The following is a 22,344-nucleotide window of genomic DNA, read 5'->3' as shown; positions in this document are numbered from 1 at the left end:
TCATCCTCAGGGTGATCCTAAATGAGTCCCTCATTAATTTTTCTGGCCTCCTTGCTCCCAAACAGTAAAATTGTTTGGGACTTGGTGTCTCCCTTGTTCCATAAAGGGTATTATTTGTATGTGGACAACTTTTATACAAATGTACCACTTTTTAGACACTTTTTTGAACTAGAAATTGCCTCATGTGGCACTGTGCGACCTAATTACCAAGGCTTCCCCCAATGGTTTGTAAATACCCCACTTGGATGGGTAGAAAGCCTGCTTGAGAAATGATGAATTGGTTGCAGTGAAGTGGAAGGACAAATGGGATGTTTTCACCCCATCTTCCATTCACGCAGACAGAGTCCAAATTACAACGGCGACTGGTGTTGTTGAGAAGCCCCTCTGTGTCCATGACTACAACCTTAACATGGGAGGATTTAACTTTAATGATCAGATGTTTGCACTGTACTTAAGCCAGCTGCTGATACAAGAAAGTGTCTGTATATTTATTTAAATTGGCCATATTCAATGCTTTTGTACTACACCAAGCATCAAGAAGTGGATCCTTCCTAAAATTTCAGGAAGAGATAACTGCCCTTCTGTATCCAGTAGGTGCTGTGGCCCGAATTCCCAATCCAGATGCAGTGAGCTGGCTGCACGAGAGGCATTTTTAGGATTTCATTCCTGGTACCCTGACCTAAAAGTCACCCCAAAAAATAAGAAGAGACACCCACTTTTTTATTTTTTTTGCCCCTCCTGTCCTGGTCAACCTGTTCTCTGCCTCAAAGACTGCTTCTGTCGCTGCCACACACTAGTGGAGTATTAATATAGGGTACAGCATGGCAACATGAAAGATGTTAGATAGTCAGGAAACTGTCTATTGCATTTTGAGAGATCCTAGCCTGGAAAGTTTACAGTTTTTCACAGTTACAGGAAAGTTACAAATTAAGTAAAAATATATATAAAAAATTTTAAAAAAAGTTTAATGAGCCAAAAATAGTTGTCGTTTTATTGAGTTAGTGTTTTGTTCTTACTGTGTTGTATGGTTAACTATTGTTTGCTTTGCAGGAATGCCATTTAGCTGCAGCACTGATCTGTTTATTCTGGCAGCAGCAGGGTGTGCTTTCAGAATACATACGTCAGTGTTTACATTGCTGTAGGAGATTTCTCCTCTGCATTAAAAAACAAACAAACGTATATGCATGGGGTCTGGGGGTGGTCAGTGGGTGGCTCCCCCGTGCTTTGGCATTGTCATTTTTTTCCTTTTTTTTTTGGTAAAGATTTCTTATGTTACGCAATTGTAACATAATTGTCCCTAGCACTCGTTCTCCTGCTCTTGCCTTCCCCCGCTCTAGATTCTCCACGGCAGCAGACAGGATGGAGAAGGGAGGGGAAGGAAAGAGCAGGAGAATGATTCCCGGGGAAGGTTATGTTACAACTCTGAGTGGCTGCTTGTCTTTCCATTTGTGTTCTCAGGGCTGACTCCTGAGGATCATGTCTGTATTCCGCCTGTTCCACATACTGCACAGTTAGCCAGGGAGAGGAGGTGGGTGCTGCGGGGTGGGGGACCAGAAGAGCATGTGGGGGGGGGGGGGGGGAAGAACAGAGGAGCATGTGTGGTACCAGAAGAGTAGGGGGAATGGAGGAGCCGGGGGGGAGAAACAGACAGCTGACTCAACAGCTATAGCCTGGAAGTGTCTCACTTTCTTGCCTAATCTTGCGCCGGATTTTTTTTTGCCCCAGGTGAAAGAATGTCTAGCTTCTCAACTGTATACGGGTGTGTCTCTGGACCTCAAGTGGTTACATGATGCCTGCAGGTGTAGGCATCATCTTGGTATCTTTTCTTTCAGCCGACGGTTAGCTTCATGTAAAAGCAATACTAGAGGCTAATTAGCCACTAGATTGCTTTTTTTTTACAAGCGGTGGGAGGCTCTCCTCTCCCACCAGGGAATCCCAAGAATGCAGCCAGTTGATTGGAGACCGCAATGGCTCCAATCATCTCTTTGGTCTAAGAAATGGCAATCTATGAGCATTTAACCACGTAGGTTTCACCAGATATAAACAGTACCATTTTTAAATTGGGAAAGCATCTGATCACACTTGTTTTGGTGTGGTCAAATGCTTTAAGGGCAGAGGAGTGCTGTAGAATCTAATAGACCCAATATTTCTCAGAAAAGAGTACCTGTTACTTCCTATTGCGATCACAGGGGATATTTACATTCCCTGTGTGACAAAAACCATTGCAACACCCACCATTTTATTCCGTAGGACCTGTTTTAAAGAGATATATAATCTTTGGGGTTCAAAGTATTTTCTTGCAAAAAAAAAAAAAAAAAAAAAAAAAAAAAAAAAAAACACACCCTGATATACAATAACCCCTTTAAATTTTTAAAGAGTTATTTCCTCATTTTACTTCTTTAAAGGGGTTCTAAAGGCAGTGCTCACAATCACTGCCAGCCCCTCTACTAGGATAACATGTAGTATACGCCGTTCTTTAAAATTCTTCTTAACACCTAATTTCTCCTTGCTGATCAGCAGCCACGTGACCGCCGGTGCTCTCTTCCTCTGATGTATATATTACAGATGGAGAAGCCTAGAACTCCCTCTGACATCTGCCAGGAGGTTACGTGACCTTCCTCTGTAGTACATAGATTGGAGGAAGAGAGCAAAGGGTGGTCATGTGACCACTGATCGGCAGGAGAAATAACGTATTTATTAAAAATGGCACACACTGTATACTACATGTTATCCTAGCAGAGGGGCTGGCAGTCTTTGTGAGCAGTAATTATTATTTTTTTTATACTACTCAGCTCTGTGTGTGAGCCACCCCTCCCCTTCTAGCATCGTTCTGACAGGCAGGTAGGGGTGGGGGGAGAGCTGTGGATAATAGAGGCACGTAAACTGACCACGGTGTCAGGGCTCAGCAGCCATGATAAACTGGCCGTTTACAGGAGGGAGGGCAGAATCAGAAAGGTATTTTAGGCGTAGAGCCAATCAGGGAGCAGTGCAGCCACCTGAAAGCATTCTCCTGACTGGCAGAAGTCTAAAGCATGCTAGGTATCCATTTAACCCGCATAACATCTTTTATAATTTTACCAGAATATATTCTTTTCATTCTCTCGCTCATCCAAATGCTCCCAAATGTCAGTTTTACCATCTGCAGTGTTCACGAGGCCTTAAAGGCCCATTTCTCTCTGAACCCACCCCCCCTCATTTTTTTTTTTTAAAACAGAACAGTGGTTTCCAAACCAGGGGCCATATGCGGCCCTTTGTCGGTCTTTATCCAGCCCTTGGGCTACTATTCTCCAACTGATACAAACAATAATCCTCCCCAAATACGGTGATGTGAACTCCCACTCTTACTGGCCAGTCTGGCCCCCTAAAGTCTGACAGACAATAAAATGGCCTTTTGTTTAGAAAGGTTGGAGACTACTGCACTAGAACTTGGCCACATAAGCATTTCAATTTTGTTCTTTTATGCTTGTTACCCAATTGCATTCAATGACAAATTCACCTGCTTCATCTTTAACCCCTTTCCAAACCATTGTAGCTGTGCATTGGCTCTGAGGCGCTGTAGCAGGCCGGAACACACAGTGTCCCCAGAGCTGCTGCGCGTCCCCCGATGACTGCCAGGCACACAATCTGTCTCCAGGGGAGACGAGACAGATCATCTGTACCTATTGTCACCTCTAGTCAGCAAACAAACCCCTTGATGTTAACCTCTTCCATGCCAGTGACATTTATACAGGAATCAGTGGCCATTTTTTAGCCCTGATCGCTGTATAAATGTCAATGGGGGCGGGGCACATGTAAAGTTAATTTTGTACAACGCTTCATGACCACGCAACTGTCAGTTAAAATGGCGCAGTGCTGTATCGCAAAAACAATGGCCTGGTTATTAAGGGGGACAAATCTTCCAGGACTGAAGTGGTTAAAACACTCCCGCTTGCCTTGTCTGCTCTTTGTTGCAAATATTTGGTCCCATTGAGTATCACGCAGTAAGGATTATAGCTTATTGACGTTAAGATCTTTTAAGCCTGCTGTCTTTATTCTTAATTTTAGGACATAAGATACTGCAATACCCTTATGTACCCAATTCCAGTGCTTTGCAGGTATTATCTATGCACCCATATAGTTACCTTCTTTAGCCATCACTGACAACACGGGATATTTAATATAGGGAAGAAGAAAAAAAATAAATAAATAAAATTATAAAATCCCCCCCCCCCCAAAAAAATATTTTGCAATAAGCCTATATTGATTGGTTTGCGCAAAATTTATAGCGGCTACAAAATAGGGGATAGATTTATGGCATTTCTTCTCCCCCCCCTCCCCCCCCCCCCCCCCCACTAGTAATGGTGGTGATCTGCAATTTTTTTTCGTGACTGCAACATTGTGACAGACAGACAATTCACATAGCGATCGGTGCTATAAAATTGCAGTGATTACTGTGTACATGTGACTGGCAGGGAATGGGTTAATTATGTTCCCTGGGAGTGATTCTAACTGTAGGGGGGGGGGGGGGGGGGGCGCGGTCGGTGTTCCTCTGTACTGGGAACACACCATCGGTCTCCTCTCCTCTGACAGGATGTGGATCTGTGCGTTTACATCCACGGTCCTGCTGTGTTCCCAGGCAGTCGCGGGTGCCCGGCGGACATCGTGGCCGCCGGGCATGTGCACCGGTCCCGAGCAATGCCCCGGGCGTGCGCACCTTCTAGACGGCCGGGAATGGGAGGACGTCATGACGCCCACCCAGGATGGGAGATCCCATCTGCGGGCATCATTTTACTATGGGTGGGTAGGGAAGTGGTTAAAGGAATGGAAAAGCATGTAGGGAAATGAAAACCCTTGTATGTATAGAAAAAAGTGGCCTATGTGCAGGGACATGTACAAGTTATTTAACAATGCACTCCTAGCATTTCTTACTTACAGCCAGGAATTAAGAGACCCAAGATAAAGAAAAATATTGAATTATATTTATCTACTCATTTTCAAAAAACCCAATGTCCAAACATTAACACATCCATGCATTTCGTGGTTAGGAAATCCCTTGTACACCCTATAATCCATGTACTCTGTACAAACTAAATACACTTCAGATGTCATGCATATGTAGCACTGACCCCTGAAGGAGCTGCTGGTTTTTGTTGGGCTTACCGTTACATCACTGTGTCCATCCTAGGGGGTCCCATTGTAGAGTGGATTAAAGAATGTTAGCTCCGACACTAGTCCTTTTTCTAAAGAACATGAATTTTAGAGAGTTAAGGGGGGGAGGGGGGGGGGGGGGGATTCAGGTACCTTGTAATTGCAGGTTAGAGGCATTTTCTTGATCCAGGAGGACAAAGCTTCCACAGGCTGAATCTGGCAACCACTGGATAGGCCTCTCACTGACCTAGCAACCAATGAGATGCTCGGACAAAGTCTCTGCCACAGACTTTTAGATTCAATAGAACTGTTACATAATCCTCTGCCACAGGATTGGGTAATTAGCGACTTTTTGCAATGTCAAGGCTTGATCACATAGTACCGTAGGTTCAGAAGACGTGAACTGGTACTGAGTGATTGCTGACCCGGGATGCATCCTCCAACTGAGTCTCCAGGCTCTTTTAGAGGCACGGCCTTGTTGCTCAGTCCTCTCTGAAAAGGCCTCCCCTGGATCATTAGGCCCCAAGACTTTTGGGCCTACCTCTTCAGTAACGACACCTTGAGCCAGCCGGCCCCGAGGCAATTTAGCAGCAGCAACACACCTGAGGCCAGGAGGGCCATCAGGTCAGAACTCTGTCACGGGGTCTGTCCCTTAAGTACTCTCTCCCAGAATGCACAGCAGGCAGACCACACCCACTTACGGTTTCCAGGCAAAGAGGCACTCAATACACCCAGCTTGTTGCAATTTCCAACCTTGGCCGAATAAGGCGCCATAGGCCAAGGGGAACCACACAACCAGAATTTACAATAATGGCATTCTGAGCTAAACTAAATTTCCATTTATAGCGTCTGTATTAATACTAGTGCTCAGGGCTGGACTTACCATTGGGCTTGACTGGGCTAAAGCCCATGGGCCCCATCCAATAGGGGGCCCCGTGGGCCCCCCTGTTTACATTTTAAATACTGTATCTTTAAGTTTTAAACACTAGGTGTCTGCGTTCTAGCCAAGGGGGAAAATAAAGTGCTCACAGTGCCACATGTCCCCAGTGCCACGTATAAGTGCCATCTGACATCAGTGTCACGTGTCATCAGTGCCACCTATTAGTGTCATCTGTCGGTGTCACGTATTAGTGTCATCTGTGGCATCTGTCATTAGTGCCACATCAGTGTAAGATGTCATTAGTGCCACGTGTCATTGTCCTGGTGCTCCAGGGCCTTCAAAAGTGTAATAGGTAATCAAGAAGTTAGATGTGTAATTTATGCTCCTAGAACACGTGATGGTGCTCCCTGCATGTTGGGCCTCTCTAAGTGGCCAGGCTGTGGAAAAGTCCCACACATGTATCATCGTAATACTCAGGAGTAGTAGAATGTATTTTGGGATGTCATTTGTGGTATACACATGCCATGTGAGAGAAATAACCTACAATGACAATTATTGAGATTAATTTAACATTTTTTTAATAGACTTCAGCAATTAATATAAATTTTGTAATTTTGTTCAGAATCGTGATCTCTATTTTTATTCTCAGTTTATCCTGAATTGTGTAGCTATAATACATAGCTTCTGTATGTATCATTTTTGTTCTATTTAAAGTAACGTATAGAAGGTAGGGCCCGAAAGTGACCCAAGCCCAGGGCCCCCCACCACCCTAAGTCCTGCCCTGCTAGTGCTACACATAGAAATTAATGTTGAATAAATGTGTGAGTAGTGCAGATTTCTAAGTAAAAATTAGTAATACAAGATAATGATTATGGGTAAAGTTACTTTTAAATTCATCCCTTTTGTTATCCAGCATATATAGCATACAGGTCCTTTAGAAGGGATAAAGGATATGAAACCATCCAATATGTATGTTATAATGAACGCTAAAAAATTAAAGGTTTTCCGTTTCATTAAATCTTTATTGAACAAGTTTTATGTAATCTGAGTACAACAGACTGATATACAAGAGTACACATCTTAAAACAGGGAGCAACAAGTACAAATATGGAAACTTCAAATTGCCTCACATGACCATACTGCAAACACCAATGATTAGCATTCCTTTCAGAGGGGATATTTGAAATAGAGTTCCCTTATCAAGCTGAGTTGTATTGGGTGAGGTCTCTACCCAGGGAACATCCCTCAGGCCTTAAAGAATTCCAGGTATGGATATTTTATCCATAGTTACATTGGTATAGCTTGAACCAATAGAACCCAGAAATCACTGACGTAGACACTGCAAACCATCCTCTGGTAGCAGGAGTTGGAGAAAGTGGCATCACCACCCAGCCTGTCCACCTCATCCAGAGAACCCTTCCCATTTAATCAGTAAAATGCAAAGCCTTCCCTGAGTGTCATCTGTACTAAGCTGATCCCTTGTGATCAGAATGCAGCCACTCAGGATGGGACTCAGAAGCTGGTGGAGATCTTTGGACTAGCATTGTCTACTTCAGTGATTTCCAGATTCTAGGTGCATTCATGTGACCTCCTGTCACAGCCAGGTATGTTACTTGCATGGTCCAAGCTATACAAAGGCATATATAATAAAAAAAAAAAAAAAGTGTCCCATTTATAAAATATCCATACCTGGAATTCTCCTTTAGCCATGACAAGGAGGTTGTGTACTACAAAAGTAAAAAGGGGGGGGGGAAATCAGGATTATTGAAGACTTTTCAATCCAATGTTGACTGGCATGACACTTCTCCTGAAATCTCATCCTTATAGCAACTGTCTTCTGATTTAATTATCTCACTCCACAAATTACCATCAAAAGTTGTCCCTGTAGTAAAAAAAAAAAAAAAAAAAAAAAAAAAAAAAAAAAAAAAAAATGTATATAGTGTGTTTAAAACAATGCAGGGTAAACGTTGTAAGCTAAATAAGGGCACATATGATTATCCAAGTATAATTAACCACTTCAATACCGGGCACTTAAACACCTTCCTGCCCAGACCAATTTTGAGCTTTCAGCGCTGTCGCACTTTGAATGACAATTGCGCAGTCATGCTACACTGTACCCAAATGAAATTTATCATTTTTCCCACAAATAGAGCTTTCTTTTGGTGGTATTTGATCACCTCTGCGGTTTTTATTTTTTGCTAAACAAATAAAAAAATACCGAAAATGTTGAAAAAAAAAAAAAAGTTTTTTTTTGTTTCAGTTTCAAAACTTTGCAAATAAGTAAGTTTTCTCCTTCACTGATGGGCACTGATGGGGTTACACTGATGGGCAATGATAAGGCGGCACTGATGGGCACCGATGAGGTGGCACTGATGAGGTGGCATTGATGGACACCGATATGTGGCACTGATGGGAACTGATAGGTGGCACAAATTGGCATGGATAGGTGGCACAGGTGGGCACGGGTAGGCACTGATAGGCGGCACAGATGGGAACTGATAGGCGGCATTGTATTATAATATATTGTACTAATGGATGCCAATTAGTGCCAATCAATAATGCATGCCAATCAGTGATGCCCATTGTGGGCACTGACTGAAATCCCTGGTGGTCTAGGGTGGCATACCTTGTCCTTGGCATCCCTGGTGGTCTGGTAGCGTCCCTGGTGGTCCAGTGTGGGCATCCTCGGGGGGGGCTGTGCTGATAATCGATCAGCACAGACCCCCCCCCCCCTGTCAGAGGAGCAGCCGATCGGCTCTCCTCTACTCGCGTCTGTCAGACGCGAGTGAGGAAAAGCCGATCACCGGCTTTTCCTATTTACACTGTGATCAGCCGTGATTGGACATGGCTGATCACATGGTAAAGAGTCTCCGTAGGAGACTCTTTATCGAGATCGTAGTTGCCGGGTGTCAGACTGACACCCCGCAACAACGATCGCCGCGATGCGCGCCCCCGGGGCGCGCAGCGGCTCATAATCCTGATCACGTCATATGACGTCCGGTCAGGATTATGAAACCACTTTGCCGCCGTCTATTTGCTATAGGGCGGGCGGCAAGTGGTTAACCAATTGCCGACCAGCCGCCGTCATTTTACTGTGGCAGGTCGGCACGATCCCACGAACAGTCATAGCTATACATCAGCTCGCAGGATTGTGGCTGACAGTCGCCGGCCATGAGCGATAGAACACAGAAGTGTGTGTAAAACACACAAATCCATGCGCTGAAGATTGTGTGTTCCCATTAGCTAGGAACCACGAGCCATCACTTCCTCTAGTCAGTCCCCTCTCACTTCAGTTAGAAGCACCTCCCAGGGAACACAGTTAACCCCTTCACTGCCAGTGACATTTTTATAGCACTGATTTCTGTATAAACGCCAATGGTCCCAAAAAGGTGTCAATTGCCTGATGTGTCAGCCATGTCATGAGAAAAAAATAATAAAAAAATAAATAACCCCTCTATCTGTACTGGTGGACATTGTCACCAAGTAGGAAAGAGAAAAGCCAACATTTTACAGTTGTCAGCAGAAGAGGTTACATAAAAATCTTCCACTGGGGCATGTATTTGTGAAAACTGTCTTTGATATTTCTCAAACTACCTGCTGTGCCTCTGGGATCAGCTGTAAAGAGAAATGATCGCAATGGTGTACATAAAGCATATGAAAAAAAAAAAAATAAAAAAAAAATAAAGTTATTCATTAGAACTACTGCAGGTTTCTCTACCAACTGACTTTCACTGAGCTTCCTACTCAATTTTAAAAATTTGGCAACGTTATTTCAAAAATATATAAATACATTACCTAGTTGTTTGGCAAGTATTGGAAGGACAGAATTCATAAACTGGCAACGTTTAGAATAAAGATTATTTTTAACTTCCCAGGAACCGGTCTTTAGGACTGCATATTTTTCATCTTTGTCGGTGTAAAGAGGCCAGGTGAAGTTATCTTCAGGATTGTGAGGTGTTCTGAAAAATAAAAGTGATGACTCTTTGGACAGATAACCCATTGTTGCAATAAGTTGTGTTTAAGATAACAGGAGAAAAAAAAAAAAAAGTGTAAATCTTTGCTGCAAATATACAAACTCTCACCATATTAGTTATAGTTGCCGCTTGTCCCTTAACTCTGCTTGGGCCAGGGGTTCTTTATGGCACTAGCCAGCTCTACAGTAGCTTGAGGGAAATTAGTAAACTAACACCCTTCTATGCCCTATAGCAATGATGGCGAACCTTGGCACCCCAGATGTTTTGGAACTACGTTTCCCATGATGCTCAAATACACTGCAGAGTGCCTAAGCATCATGGGAAATGTAGTTCCAAAACATCTGGGGTGCCAAGGTTCGCCATCACTGCCCTATAGCACAGGGCAAATGTATCCAGTACAGCATCCCCCCCCTCCCCCCCCGGAGTGACCAAAAGAACCAGCTAGCTGTAAATATATTCGTTTTGTTATTGGGTTTGGATGGGTTTTATTGGGGAATTTATTGCTACTCTACCATAATAATTTGCAAAATAAAGATCAAATAAAAGTCAAAGTAAGGGCAATTACTGACTTAAAAAACAGCTGTTCCTCAAGATTTCCCCTTACGTCAAATACGTCTAAAAATTTTGGATTTCTTTCACCTGCTCAGTGACAATGGTCACCAGTACAAACAGTATTAAAAAATTGTGAACCATCAATGTAATCACTGTGCATGAAGAAACCAGTGTGAAAATTAGATCCCTCTTGCTTCATAATAGTGCAGCACAATATTTAAAGTGTTACTAAACCCACAACAGTAAAATCAGTCTGTATATGCAGTAAACGCATGCTTGTTATACCAACTGTGTAACCTAATGGGGTTAATCCACCACATACTGTAAAAAGCCCCCCCCCCCCCCCCCCCATCCATTTTCTGGAGTCAATCTGCACATGCTCAGTTTTTTTTCCTCCCTTCTTTGGGAGGGTGCATGTGATCAGCACAGGGCCAATCAGCACTGTGCAGACAGAGGTTCAGGGGTCCTGCAGCCTCATAAAACCCAGAAAAAAAAAAAAATTATAATCTCCTGCGCTCAAAAGTAGTGCAATGGAAGAAGCCCAATATTCCTATGCTATAAGTACATGCACAGGCCTTGCTGCCCTCCAGCACTGGAGAAAATAAAAATAAAATGGGGAGGGGTGTACCAACCTTGCACATTACCCAAGTAATATTTATTGAAATCAAAAAATGAAACACTCAAACAAGTGGATAGTAAGAGCATCAGTCCACAGTGGACAAAAAGCAACCATCACCAGGACGGTGTCCAACACGCTGGAGGACCTTCCATGGCTGACTCAGAGCTGAGGAAGAGGTGATCCCCCCCCCCCCCTGCCCCTTCCATCTAAATCAGGGGTCTCAAACTTGCAGCCCTCCAGCTGTTGCAAAACTATAAAGTCCCATGAGGCATTGCAAGGTTGACAGTTACAAGCATGACTCCCACAGGCAGAGGCATGATGGGACTTGTAGTTTTGCAACAGCTGGAGGGCCACCAGTTTGAGACCCCTGATCTGAATGCATCAGCCATCCAGAAGGTCCTCCGCCATGTTGGACCTGGTTGCTTTTTGTCCATTTTTGTTTTTATATTTATAATTCATAAGGTTGGTGCGCCCACGCCATTGTTTTATTTTAACAGCCTCATAGGACAGTCAGAAGAATGACTACTCCTTCAAGCTGTAACCAGACACTTATAGAAGTCACAAGACTGCTATACAGGGCCGCTGATAGAAAACATGGGGCCCTGTACAGCCTACCTGACGGGCTTCCCCCCCCCCCCTCCCTTCAGCTCCACCCTGGCCCCACCCCTGGTCCCTCCTTCAGCCCCACCCATTGCCCCTCCCCAGGCCCCGCCTTGAAACAAAGTGTAGGTTTGTCTACAAGTGATATTTGTTTTTCTCCAGCCAGTTATAGGTTTGATTATCCAAAAGAAATACTGTTTTCAGATGAGAACAGACCTCTTTAATATCTATATGCAATACATAATAAGTATTGGCAGGGTATTGCAGATTATTGCTGGGTACGTGTTGCAGAGTATTGGCAGGGTAAGAATGTGGGGGATGGGATGATCGGTGGCTGGAGAATTTCCCCCCCCCCCCCCACCCACATGAAAATTTACTTTGCTGTTCAGGTTGCCCAGGCCCCCTTGCTGGTCAGGCCCGGTACAGCAGGGCCAGTTGTACTGGCCTATCAGCAGCCCTGCTGCTATATTATGATGAAGCGAAAGGGCATTTAGCAGTTTATATTTACTAAAATTGCATGTCCATGTTCTGTGGGAGAGCCGATATAGTAGAGGCAGGGTCTTGGGTTTAGTAACACTTTAAATTACAACAAATGCACACATTTTTATAGTGTGTGTAAAATTCTTTTTTGTTTTTTTGAAAAAGGGAAGAAAGTTTGCCTTTGTTCTACTTGAACTTGTGGAAGACAGCCTTCTCCCCTACATGCTTGTCTAATACAGAATGAAATGGTCCTGTGCTTTTTAAACTTTATATTGTTTAGTTAAAAAACAAACAGCATACCCATATCTTGCAAAGTTGGCCCACACTTTCATAACTCGCTTGCTAAGATTTTGTTCAGCAACAGTGAAATTTCTCTCTTGGATAAGGGCTTTCCCAAACATAAATGGCAATATGGCTCCATGGAGGACTCCCATCCATTCCGGCCAGACCTCTTGCGAAGATCGATGATCAAACTCATAGAAATATACGTTGAGTTTGTGTTTTAATACCGCCTGTGAAAAATGCTTCATTGGGCAAATCATGTAATAATCTCGTAAAATAAGTGCCATGGCGTCTCTGTTCTTCTCTTTACTGTCTTTATTTTCCCAGTCTTTATATTCAAATAAAATGAATTCCTTTCCAAGATCTCCAACTGTTGGAAAAAATCGTGTAATTCCCTTGACCAAATCTTCTGTACTTATGAGGCTGTCATGTGCCAAGCTAAAGCCAGGAGCACCTGATATTACAAAAGGATATCCATCATCTTTAGTCCCACCTATTAAAACCTCTGTTTTCTTTAAACCCTCCTTTATAGCATTAGATGGCGTATCACTAATAAAGTCATAGTCAACAATGGGTATTATGCGAGTAAGAGCAAAGGGGTGTATGGTTTCAACATATAACTGTTTTTCAACTATCTTTGTAGCATCCATTTTTTTAAGACAATCTACCATTGCACTCTCATTAATAGGACATCCTAGGAGTTCTGCCAGTTTCAAAGTTAACCTCTTTGACCTTTTATGAGTATTTATTGCCCATGCTGCACTAGCAGAGCCACTTTGTAAAATGACTCGTTTGACGTAGTTTTGACTTCCAGGAGAAAGTAAATGAAAGCCTACACATGCAGCTCCTGCACTGTGTCCAAAGAGAGCAACACTGTTGGGATCTCCACCGAAAGCAGCAATGTTCTCATGAACCCATTTAAGAGCCAACTGTTGGTCAAACAAGCCAACATTTCCTGGAATATCCTTGTTTCCTGGTAATGCCAAAAATCCAAAGGCCCCAACTCTATAGTTCATTGACACTACGATTATGTCCTCAGAAAAAGTCAGGATGCTTGGGTCATATATTTCCAAGGAAGATGTGCCAGAAAGAAAAGCCCCACCGTAGATGAAGACCATGACTTGAGCCGATTTTGGCTTGGATGATGGAACCCAAACATTTAGATGGAGGCAGTCTTCGCTCATTTCATTGTTTACTTGCCACATATTTGCACCTGCAAAACTAGCAAAGGTCTCATCCCTCCATTGGTGACAGGATTTTCCATATTTAGTAGCATTATAAATGCCTTGCCAAGGGTTTCGTGGTTCTGGCTTTTTAAACCTTTGCATTTCAGTTGGAGCTTCACCATAAGGTATGCCCAAGTAAGCTATAACTGATCCAGAGAGTGTTGGTAGATGGAATCCTCTGACTTTCCCTTGTTTTATTTCTACTACGGTGTCTTCATTGCTTGCACTCAAAAGCGAGGGAAGTATTACAAAAATGTAAATAGGAAAATAGACAAGAGATTTAATCTTTCCGATTGCCGGCATACTTATTCCTAGAATTAAAATATTATAGTAATTAAGCAAAGTCATAATAGCATATCATAATAAAAGCACACTCACAAATATAATATATTACAGCGCTTCTACACACCTCTTTGTGTATTTGACTACTTCAAAGTTTCTAAAAGACTAAAAATTATTTGGGACAGAGTCTGGTGACATTACATAAGTAGCAGAGCTCTCACAAAGAGCTGCAGCATGTTGTCCCCTGGTTCTAGAAGTTAATTGATGCAGACCAGAAGGTGCTGATCTGAATATTTATGGGAATTTGGCCAATCCCCAGGAAGGAGGCCTGGCAGGGTGGCTGAACCAGCCCATAAATGAGGAGCCTGGCCAGCAGGGGAGTCCCTGTAAGATGGATAGTTGAGGTCCTGCTATGTAGCCTGGGGTAGAGACCCAGATAAGGGGCAGGGGGGGGGGGGGGGGGGGGGTCTGCTGGAGGCAAGCTGAAGGAGGGAGCTCCACTGCCCTGTATTCCACGGGGGGGGGGGGGGGGGGGGAGTACACCCTGCTTAGTCTAGAAGGGAACCAGCTCAGCAAAAGGCTGAAATGCAATTCTATCCATAGCTGCAAGACAAAGACAGTGTGTGAGAGTGCATCTAAACCCCCAGGGCATATAAAGGGAGAAGTCTGCTAACTGCAGGTTCTTGGCAAGACTTCAGGAGACCGTTTATTGCTTACCCAATCCTTCACCTTGGAATCAAATACCCTAGCTAGGTGTGCTGGTATTTTTGTTCAAGGGGACAGAGCTCCTACAAAGTGGGACTTTGAAAAAAATAAAAATAAATAAATAAAATAAAAAACACACCCACACAGGTGACATCGAGCTCCTAGGAGGGAGGAGGAGGAAGAGGCAGTGGCTCCTAAGGGCTATCGCTACATATCTTTTATCAAAAAATAACAATGAGTGTGAGAGACTGCCAAAGTGGTAGTAAAGGAGGAGAAGCTTGTTTGGCCTCTCCTGTGGATCACAAGAGTGCAGTTCGTTATGCACCCCTGTGAACCAATTTTCAGCAGACAGTGGGCTAAATTCTGCTGTTGGCTGACATCACTGGGCTGGTCCAGGGTTGGGAAGGATCACAACCATATGGTTGGATCCACCCACATGCCTGGGCCGGGACCTGGCTCAGCCACCGCTAAAAGGTTGAGCCAGCTGTTCCTGCCCCCTCCACAGCCTGGTTCTCCAGTGAGCGCGGGGGGTAGAGAGCAGAGAGCTCTGCTCAGGGAGCCAGGAGAAAACAACCAGTGGGGTTTGATCACTCAGCTCTCAGTGTTAGAGCCTCAGACCAATGCTGAATCCACTTAGGAAAGTATGATTCTTAAAAAAAATGTCAATCCCCATACTTTTAATTGTAGCCTGGTATTGGCAAAAAGTCTCTAAGTATTGTTTACCTGAACTACATCAGCCTGTTGTGGGAGAGCAAATCCCAGCATGTCCATCTATTAAGTTTCTAATGACTTTCATTGGTCCAGATCAGGTGCCAGAGTGGAGAATGTGCTGAAGGAGGGGGATCAGGGCATACATACACTTTGTAAAGCGGACCAAGAAAACAGAGGCACTTGGTGCCAGACTGAAAAATAAGAGCGAGGTGGGAACAAAGTGCAGAGTGTGTGGCATCTGAGTGCCCGCGTGGCTTACCCCAGTGGTTCATGGGAAATAATCAGAATCAACCCGACTTCGGCTACCTCAGAGACGGAGTGGAATTGCTGGGTCAGCTTCAGCTAACTCAAAAGGTACAGAGCAAGTCGGTTAAATGTCAGGTATCCAGAGACAAAGTGGTATAGCCAGTCTATCTTTCTACATTCCAGAGACGCAAGACAGGATTCCTAAAGTGGAGTTCCACCCATTTTTGTTTATTAACCCCTTCAGCCCGGAAGAATTACCCCCTTGCTGACCAGAGCACTTTTTGTGATTTGGCACTGCGTCGCTTTAACTGACGATTGCGGTCGCGTGACGTGGCTCCCAAACAAAATTTATGTCCTTTTTCACCCCAAAAATAGAGCTCTTTTGGTGGCAGTTGATGACCCATGCAGTTTATTTTTTGCGCTATAAACAAACAAAAAAAAAAAATAGCAACAATTTTGAACTTTTTGCTATAATAAAGACCCATAGGATGTCCTCAGGATTTTGAGCCTCTGCGCACACCTGGGGGGCGCGCATCGCGGCGGTCGATGTTTGCGGGGTGTTGGTCTGTGCTGATCGATTATCAGCACAGCCCCCCTGAGGATGCCCACACTGGACCACCAGGGATTCCAGTCAGTGCCCACAGTGGGCATCACTGATTGGCATGCATCAGTACAAAACAATACAATACAATGTCGCCTATCAGTGCCCATCCATGTCACCCATCAGTGAAGGATGAAAAAAAGGTATTTTTCAAAGTTTTGGGGAAAAAAAAAAAAAAAAAAATTTTATATTATTATAATAAAAAAAAAAAAAAAAAAAAACCATAGAGGTGATCAAATACCACCAAAAGGAAGCTCTATTTGTGGGGGAAAAAAAATATATATATATAAAAATTTAATTTGGGTACAGTGTTGTATGACCACGCAATTGTCATTCAAAGTGCGACAGCGCTGAAAGCTCAATCTTGGTCTAAGTAGGAAGGTGTTTAAACATCTCAAATTAAATCCCCCCTTTTTTTTTGTTCTGAGTGATATGTTGGAGGTAGGGATGAGCCGAACACCCCCGGTTCGGTTTGCACCAGAACTTTCGAACGGACCCCAAATTCGAACGAACTTTAGAACCCCATTAAAGTCTATGGGACTCGAACGTTCGAAATTAAAAGTGCTAATTTTAATGGCTAATATGCAAGATACTGTCCTAAAAAGGGTTTGGGGACCTGGCTCCTGCCCCAGGGGACATGGGTCAATGTCTAAAAGGTTTTTAAAAATGGCCGTTTTGGCGGGAGCACTGATTTTAATGACGATTAAAGTGAAAAAATAAAAGTGAAATATTCCTTTAAATATGGTGCCTGTAGTATGCCTGTGAAGTGCCACTTGTTTTCCGTGTTTAGAACAGTCCCTGCACAAAATGACATTAAACAGAAATAACATCATTGAAAACTGCTTGCGGTTTTAATGTTATATCTGGTTCCTGCAATATGGTTGAAAATCATTGAGAAAAATGGCATGGGTAGCCCTCCCTGCCCATTACCAGCCCCTTTGGGTCTTGTACGCATATTAAGGGGAACCCCGTACCTATATTAAAAAAAAGGAAATGCGTGTGGCCCCCAGGCCCTATATACTCAGAACAGCAGTATACAGGGACTGTGTAGGTTTGTTGTGTTAAGTTGAATCTGTTTGTAATTTTCAACTGGTACATTTTTAAAGTGTAGCTCCAGTCAAAAAATATTTTTAAGCTTTTTGGAAAACATAGGGAAGGGTTATCACCCCTGTATAATTTGTTTTGTCGTCCATCTTTTTTCATCTCACTTGCTGTTGTCTCCTTCCGTTTGCAAGTAGGAGATGTTTGTAAGTTGTATGTTTGAAAGTAGGGGCCTGCCCTATATGCTCTGCAGAAATGGCGGAACAAGGTGTTGGTTTTGCCACAACATTGTAAGCCCTCAAAGTGACTCTTGGTGGGCGCTGGAGCGCCCTGCTGTGAACGATTATATCAAGAATTGTAATTACATGCCATTGTCGAACAGTGGTAGAAAAATTGACCTTTGGTGGTTGTGGTGCTGGTGCCACAACACTAGAAGTCCTCACAGTTACTCTGGGTGGGCACAGGAACGGGCCCTCCTGTGAAATATTATATCAAGAATTGTAATTACATGTCCCTGTTAAACAGGGGCAGAAAAATTGGGCTGATGGCATCACCCAGAACCAGAAATGTTCTTCCAACATATCAGCGGAGGAGGAAGAGGATAGACAATCAACATAACAGGACAGTCACTCAGCATCAGCATAGGCAGTCTTGAAGGGATGTGATATTTCAAAAAAAATTATTCGGTTACATCAGCTTCAGGTGCTTGGTAGCTCTGGGTGATCCAAGACTGATTCTTCTTGATGAAGGTCAGTCGATCAACTGATTCAGTGGACAGGCGCACCCTGTGATCGGTAACAAAGCCACCAGCAGCACTGAAGGTGCGTTCCGAAAGAACGTTGGATGCAGGACAGGCCAGTAGCTCAATTGCATACTGTGCAAGCTCTGGCCAGTTATCCATCCTCAAGACCCAGTAAGCCAGAGGATTTTCGGTGGGAAAGGTGTCCAAGTCTGACCTTGCCACTAGGTATTCCTGCACCATGTAAATCAGACGCTGGCGATGGTTGCTGGAACCGATCATACCTTGGGGCTGCGGACTAAAAAATTGTCTGAAAGCATCAGTCAGACGGCCACCTTCTCCACCGCTCCTGACCGATGCCTCAGCAACACGTTGTCCAGGACTAGGAGTTTGTAACCTCCCAGTCTCTGGGAACGCGTTGCACAGACCTTTCTGCAAGGCCTCCCGGAGATGTCTCATCCTCTGCTCCCTCTGCAATGGCAAGATAAGGTCGGCAACCTTACCCTTGTACCGTGGATCAAGGAGAGTAGCCAGCCAGTAATGGTCCCTCTCCTTGATCCGAAGAATACGAGGATCCTTCCGCAGGCTTTGCAGGATCAGGGAGACCATGCAGCGTAGGTTAGCTGAGGCATTTGGTCCGGAGTCCTCTGGGTCACTAAGGACAACATGATCCGCAGCTACCTCCTCCTAGCCACATACAAGTCCACGTGTTTCTTGGGACTGTATATCATCCCTACAAGACTGCTGCTGCTGATACTGATTGCCAGCCTCCACCTCCATGCTGACACAATCATCCTCCTCCTCCTCCTGTGTGATGGGTGGCACAGCAGGAACACTGTCTGGATAAAGGGGGCCTTGAGAGGCAAGGAAGTCCTCCTCTTCCTGCCTCTGTTCTGCCTCAAGTGCCCTGTCCATTATTCCACGCAGCGTATGCTCCAAGAGGTGGACAAGAGGTACAGTGTCACTGATGCATGCACCGTCACCATCCTTGTGGCCTCCTCAAACGGTGACAGGACAATGCATGCATCCCTGATCATGCCCCACTGGCGTGGTGAGAAAAAACCAAGCTCCCCTGACCCTTTCCTGGTGCCGTAGTCGCACAGATACTCATTGATGGCCCTCTGCTGCGTGTGCAGCCGCTGCAGCATGGCCAACGTTGAGTTCCATCTGGTGGGCATGTCACATATAAGGCGGTTCTTGGGCAGGTTCAACTCCTTTTGGAGCTCAGCCAGCCGAGCACAGGCATTAAATGATCGTCGGAAATGCACACAGACTTTCCTGGCCTGCTTCAGGACATCCTGTAAGCCGGGGTACCTGCCCAAAAACCGCTGCACCACCAGGTTAAGGACGTGAGCTACACAGGGCACATGGGTCAGTTGTCCCTGTCGGAGGGCGGAGAGGAGGTTGGTGCCATTGTCACAAACCACCATTCCTGGCTTAAGCTGGCATGGCGTCAACCACCTCTCGGCCTGCCCCTGCAGAGCTGACAAAACATCCACTCCAGTGTGGCTCCTGTCCCCCAAACAAACCAGCGCAAGCACGGCATGGCATCGCTTTGCCTGCATACTTGCGTAGCCCCTGGAACGCCTACGGAGCACTGCTGGTTCTGAGGACAGAACACTGGAAGAGGCCATGGAGGAAGAAGAAGAGGAGGGGGTGGAGGAGATAGGTGTGTCACAACCAATAGTAGCATTTTGGAGGCGTGGTGGCGGAACAACCTCCAACACTACTGCACCTTGTCCTGCATCCTTCCCAGCTGCCAGAAGAGTGAACCAATGGGCCGTGAAAGACAGATAATGTCCCTGTCCATGCCTGCTGGACCATGAGTCAGCGGTAATCTGCACCTTACCGCTGACCGCCCTGTCCAGCGAGGCAAGGACATTGCCTTCCACATGCCAGTAGAGAGCCGGAATCGCCTTCCGTGAGAAAAAGTGGCGTTTGGGGACCTGCCACTGAGGAACTGCACATTGTACAAACTCACGGAAGGGGGCCGAGTCTACCAACTGAAAAGGCAGCAGTTGAAGTGCTAGCAATTTAGCCAAGCTAGCATTCAACCGCTGGGCATGTGGATGGCTGGGAGTGAACTTCTTTTGCCGGTCCAGCAGCTGGGGCAGGGACATTTGCCTGCTATAATCGGACGTGGGTGTACTGCTAGCAGAGTGCCCGGAAGCACTTGGCTGTGACACACCTAATTCTACACCTTCATTCCTCTCAGAGCAGGTTTCAGAGATTACTGAAGGTCTAGTGGGGTTGGAGATGCCAGCTGATGAGGCGCAAGGAGAGGTCCACTTTGTTCTTTGGTGTGGGTCTTTGAGGTACGCTTGCCAACGAGCTGCATGGTAGGTCAACATATGTCTGGTCAAGCATGTGGTGCCCAAGCGGCTGATGTTTTGGCCATGCGAGATACGCTTGAGACATATGTTGCAAATAGCAGCGGTGCGATCTGATGCACTCGTCTCAAAAAAGGCCCACACCAAAGAACTTTTAGAATAACGCGCAGAGGCAGCGCCCTGCACAGGCGGAGCTCTGCGGTGTGATTCAGTCGGTGTGCTGCCCCTAAGCTGGCCCCCGGAGGGCATCCTGCCTCGTTGGACATGTGCCTCCTCCTCTCTCCTACCAGGCACCCACGTGGAGTCAGTGCCCTCATCATCCCCTCCCTCTTCATCGCTGTAGCAAACCTGGCAGTATGCTGCAGCTTGTGGAACATGACTGCCAGATTGCTGTCCTTGAGCATCCCCTCTCCCTGCGCTCACGCTACTGCCTTCCTCTAGCTGAGTGTCATCAGAGCCTACAAAACACTGGGCATCCTCCTGAAGCATGTACCCAACACTGTGCTCAAAGAGTTCAGGAGACTCCTCAGGTGGACGTGGTGGGTCTAGGGAAGGAGTCACTGATGATGACATTGAGAGGAGGGAAGACGATGCGTTGGCAGCTGCTTTGCTACTACCCTGAGACTGGGTGAGAGAGGATGAGGAGGATGAAGAGGGCTTGGTCATCCACTCTACCAAGTCATTGGCATGTTGCGGTTCAACATGTCCAGCTGCCGAAAAGGAGGACAAGCGTGTCCCATGGCCACGTGCTGATGACAATGCACCGCGTCCACGACCAGCACTGTTGTCTCTAGACACAGAGCCTGCTTGCCCTCTTATCGGCTCGCGCCTGTCTGCCTCTCCTTGCTGGCCTTCCAGACATGGTAATGGCCTGAAGGGAGTTGGGTAAAAAAGCAGTTGGGTAGTGTATATTGTGCTGGAGGCACACAACACCCACTAACTCCTGCAGATGCCTTTATTATAGAACACCAGAGATAAAGGGGTATATACAGATGTATACTGTGCTGTGCTGGAGGCACACACACACACACAACTTCCAATAACTCCTGCAGATGGCAAGTGGGCTCAAATAGAGAAGAGCTATGTAGGTGGATATAGCAGTGTGTACTGGGTACAGAGCACGCACAAGCTCCTAACACTACTGACTGCAAGCTCTATTATAAAAGATAGATCACTAGCTATATAGGTGAGGTGAATATAGCGGTGTATACTGCGGTCAGGGCAAGCAGACAACAACCACTACAGAAGAGCAAGATCGAAAAATCGGCCGATAACGATCGGTGTGTACTGTGTTGAAGGTACACAGAACACCCACTAACTGCTTCAGACGCCAACACACTACACTAGGCCGCCGCACTAGCAGCCTTATATAGTGTGGGGCGTGTACTACACAGCCTGAGCTATGATTGGCCACAGGCATCCTGCCTGTGGCCAATCATGGCTCTCCTCGCTGCTGGGGCTGTGATTGGCCAAGCATGCGGGGGTCACAGTGCATGCTTTGCCAATCATGAGCCAGCAATGCACTGCGATGACGCAGTGCATTGTGGGCCGTGAGCGCCACACGAATTTGGCGTGAACGGCCCATAACGTTCGGAATTCACCGAACGGGCGAACAGCCGATGTTCGAGTCGAACGTATGTTCGACTCGAACACGAAGCTCATCCCTAGTTGGAGGGTTAGACCATCTGTCAAAGTTTCATTGTTGGATTAAAAATATATTGCACTTGGTGTATGTGTGAAATGAAAATAAAAAGAATGAATAATAAATGATAAACAGCAGCACTTACATCATTCATACACACATAATATATATATATATATATATATATATTAAGTTGCGCTGTCTAAATGAGTGAATCAGCCTTCAAATGTTATGAATAATACTCCTATAGAACAATAAATTCCATAATAATAAAGTGCAAAAGCCATTAAAACCAAGTGCAGCACCC

The 22,344-nt window shown here is 45.3% G+C and overlaps 1 protein-coding gene across 3 annotated transcripts in view; it reads right to left on the bottom strand.

Annotated features, from left to right (window-relative positions):
* Nucleotides 1-7,008: 7,008 nt before the first annotated feature.
* LOC143943286 (cholinesterase-like) overlaps nt 7,009-22,344 on the bottom strand; it is a 29,308-nt gene continuing 13,972 nt past the window's right edge. For 2 of the 3 annotated variants that reach the window (XM_077464934.1, XM_077464936.1), the window contains exons 2-4: nt 12,533-14,051; nt 9,803-9,966; nt 7,009-7,889 (exon numbers count right to left, since the gene is read on the bottom strand). In XM_077464934.1, the coding sequence (XP_077321060.1) occupies nt 7,783-7,889; nt 9,803-9,966; nt 12,533-14,051 (1,790 nt within the window). In that variant the 3' untranslated portion in view covers nt 7,009-7,782. Of the gene's footprint in view, nt 7,890-9,802; nt 9,967-12,532; nt 14,052-15,697; nt 15,824-22,344 lie in introns of those variants that run through there. The other variant, XM_077464935.1, reaches the window with a different exon arrangement.

This window comes from Lithobates pipiens, unplaced genomic scaffold (genome assembly GCF_037356315.1).
Source record: "Lithobates pipiens isolate NorthernLeopardFrog02 unplaced genomic scaffold, aLitPip1_a1.2 Scaffold_30, whole genome shotgun sequence".
Lineage (NCBI taxonomy): Eukaryota > Metazoa > Chordata > Amphibia > Anura > Ranidae > Lithobates > Lithobates pipiens.
Note: the sequence above shows the minus strand (reverse complement) of the source record. Positions and strands in the feature narration are given on the sequence as shown.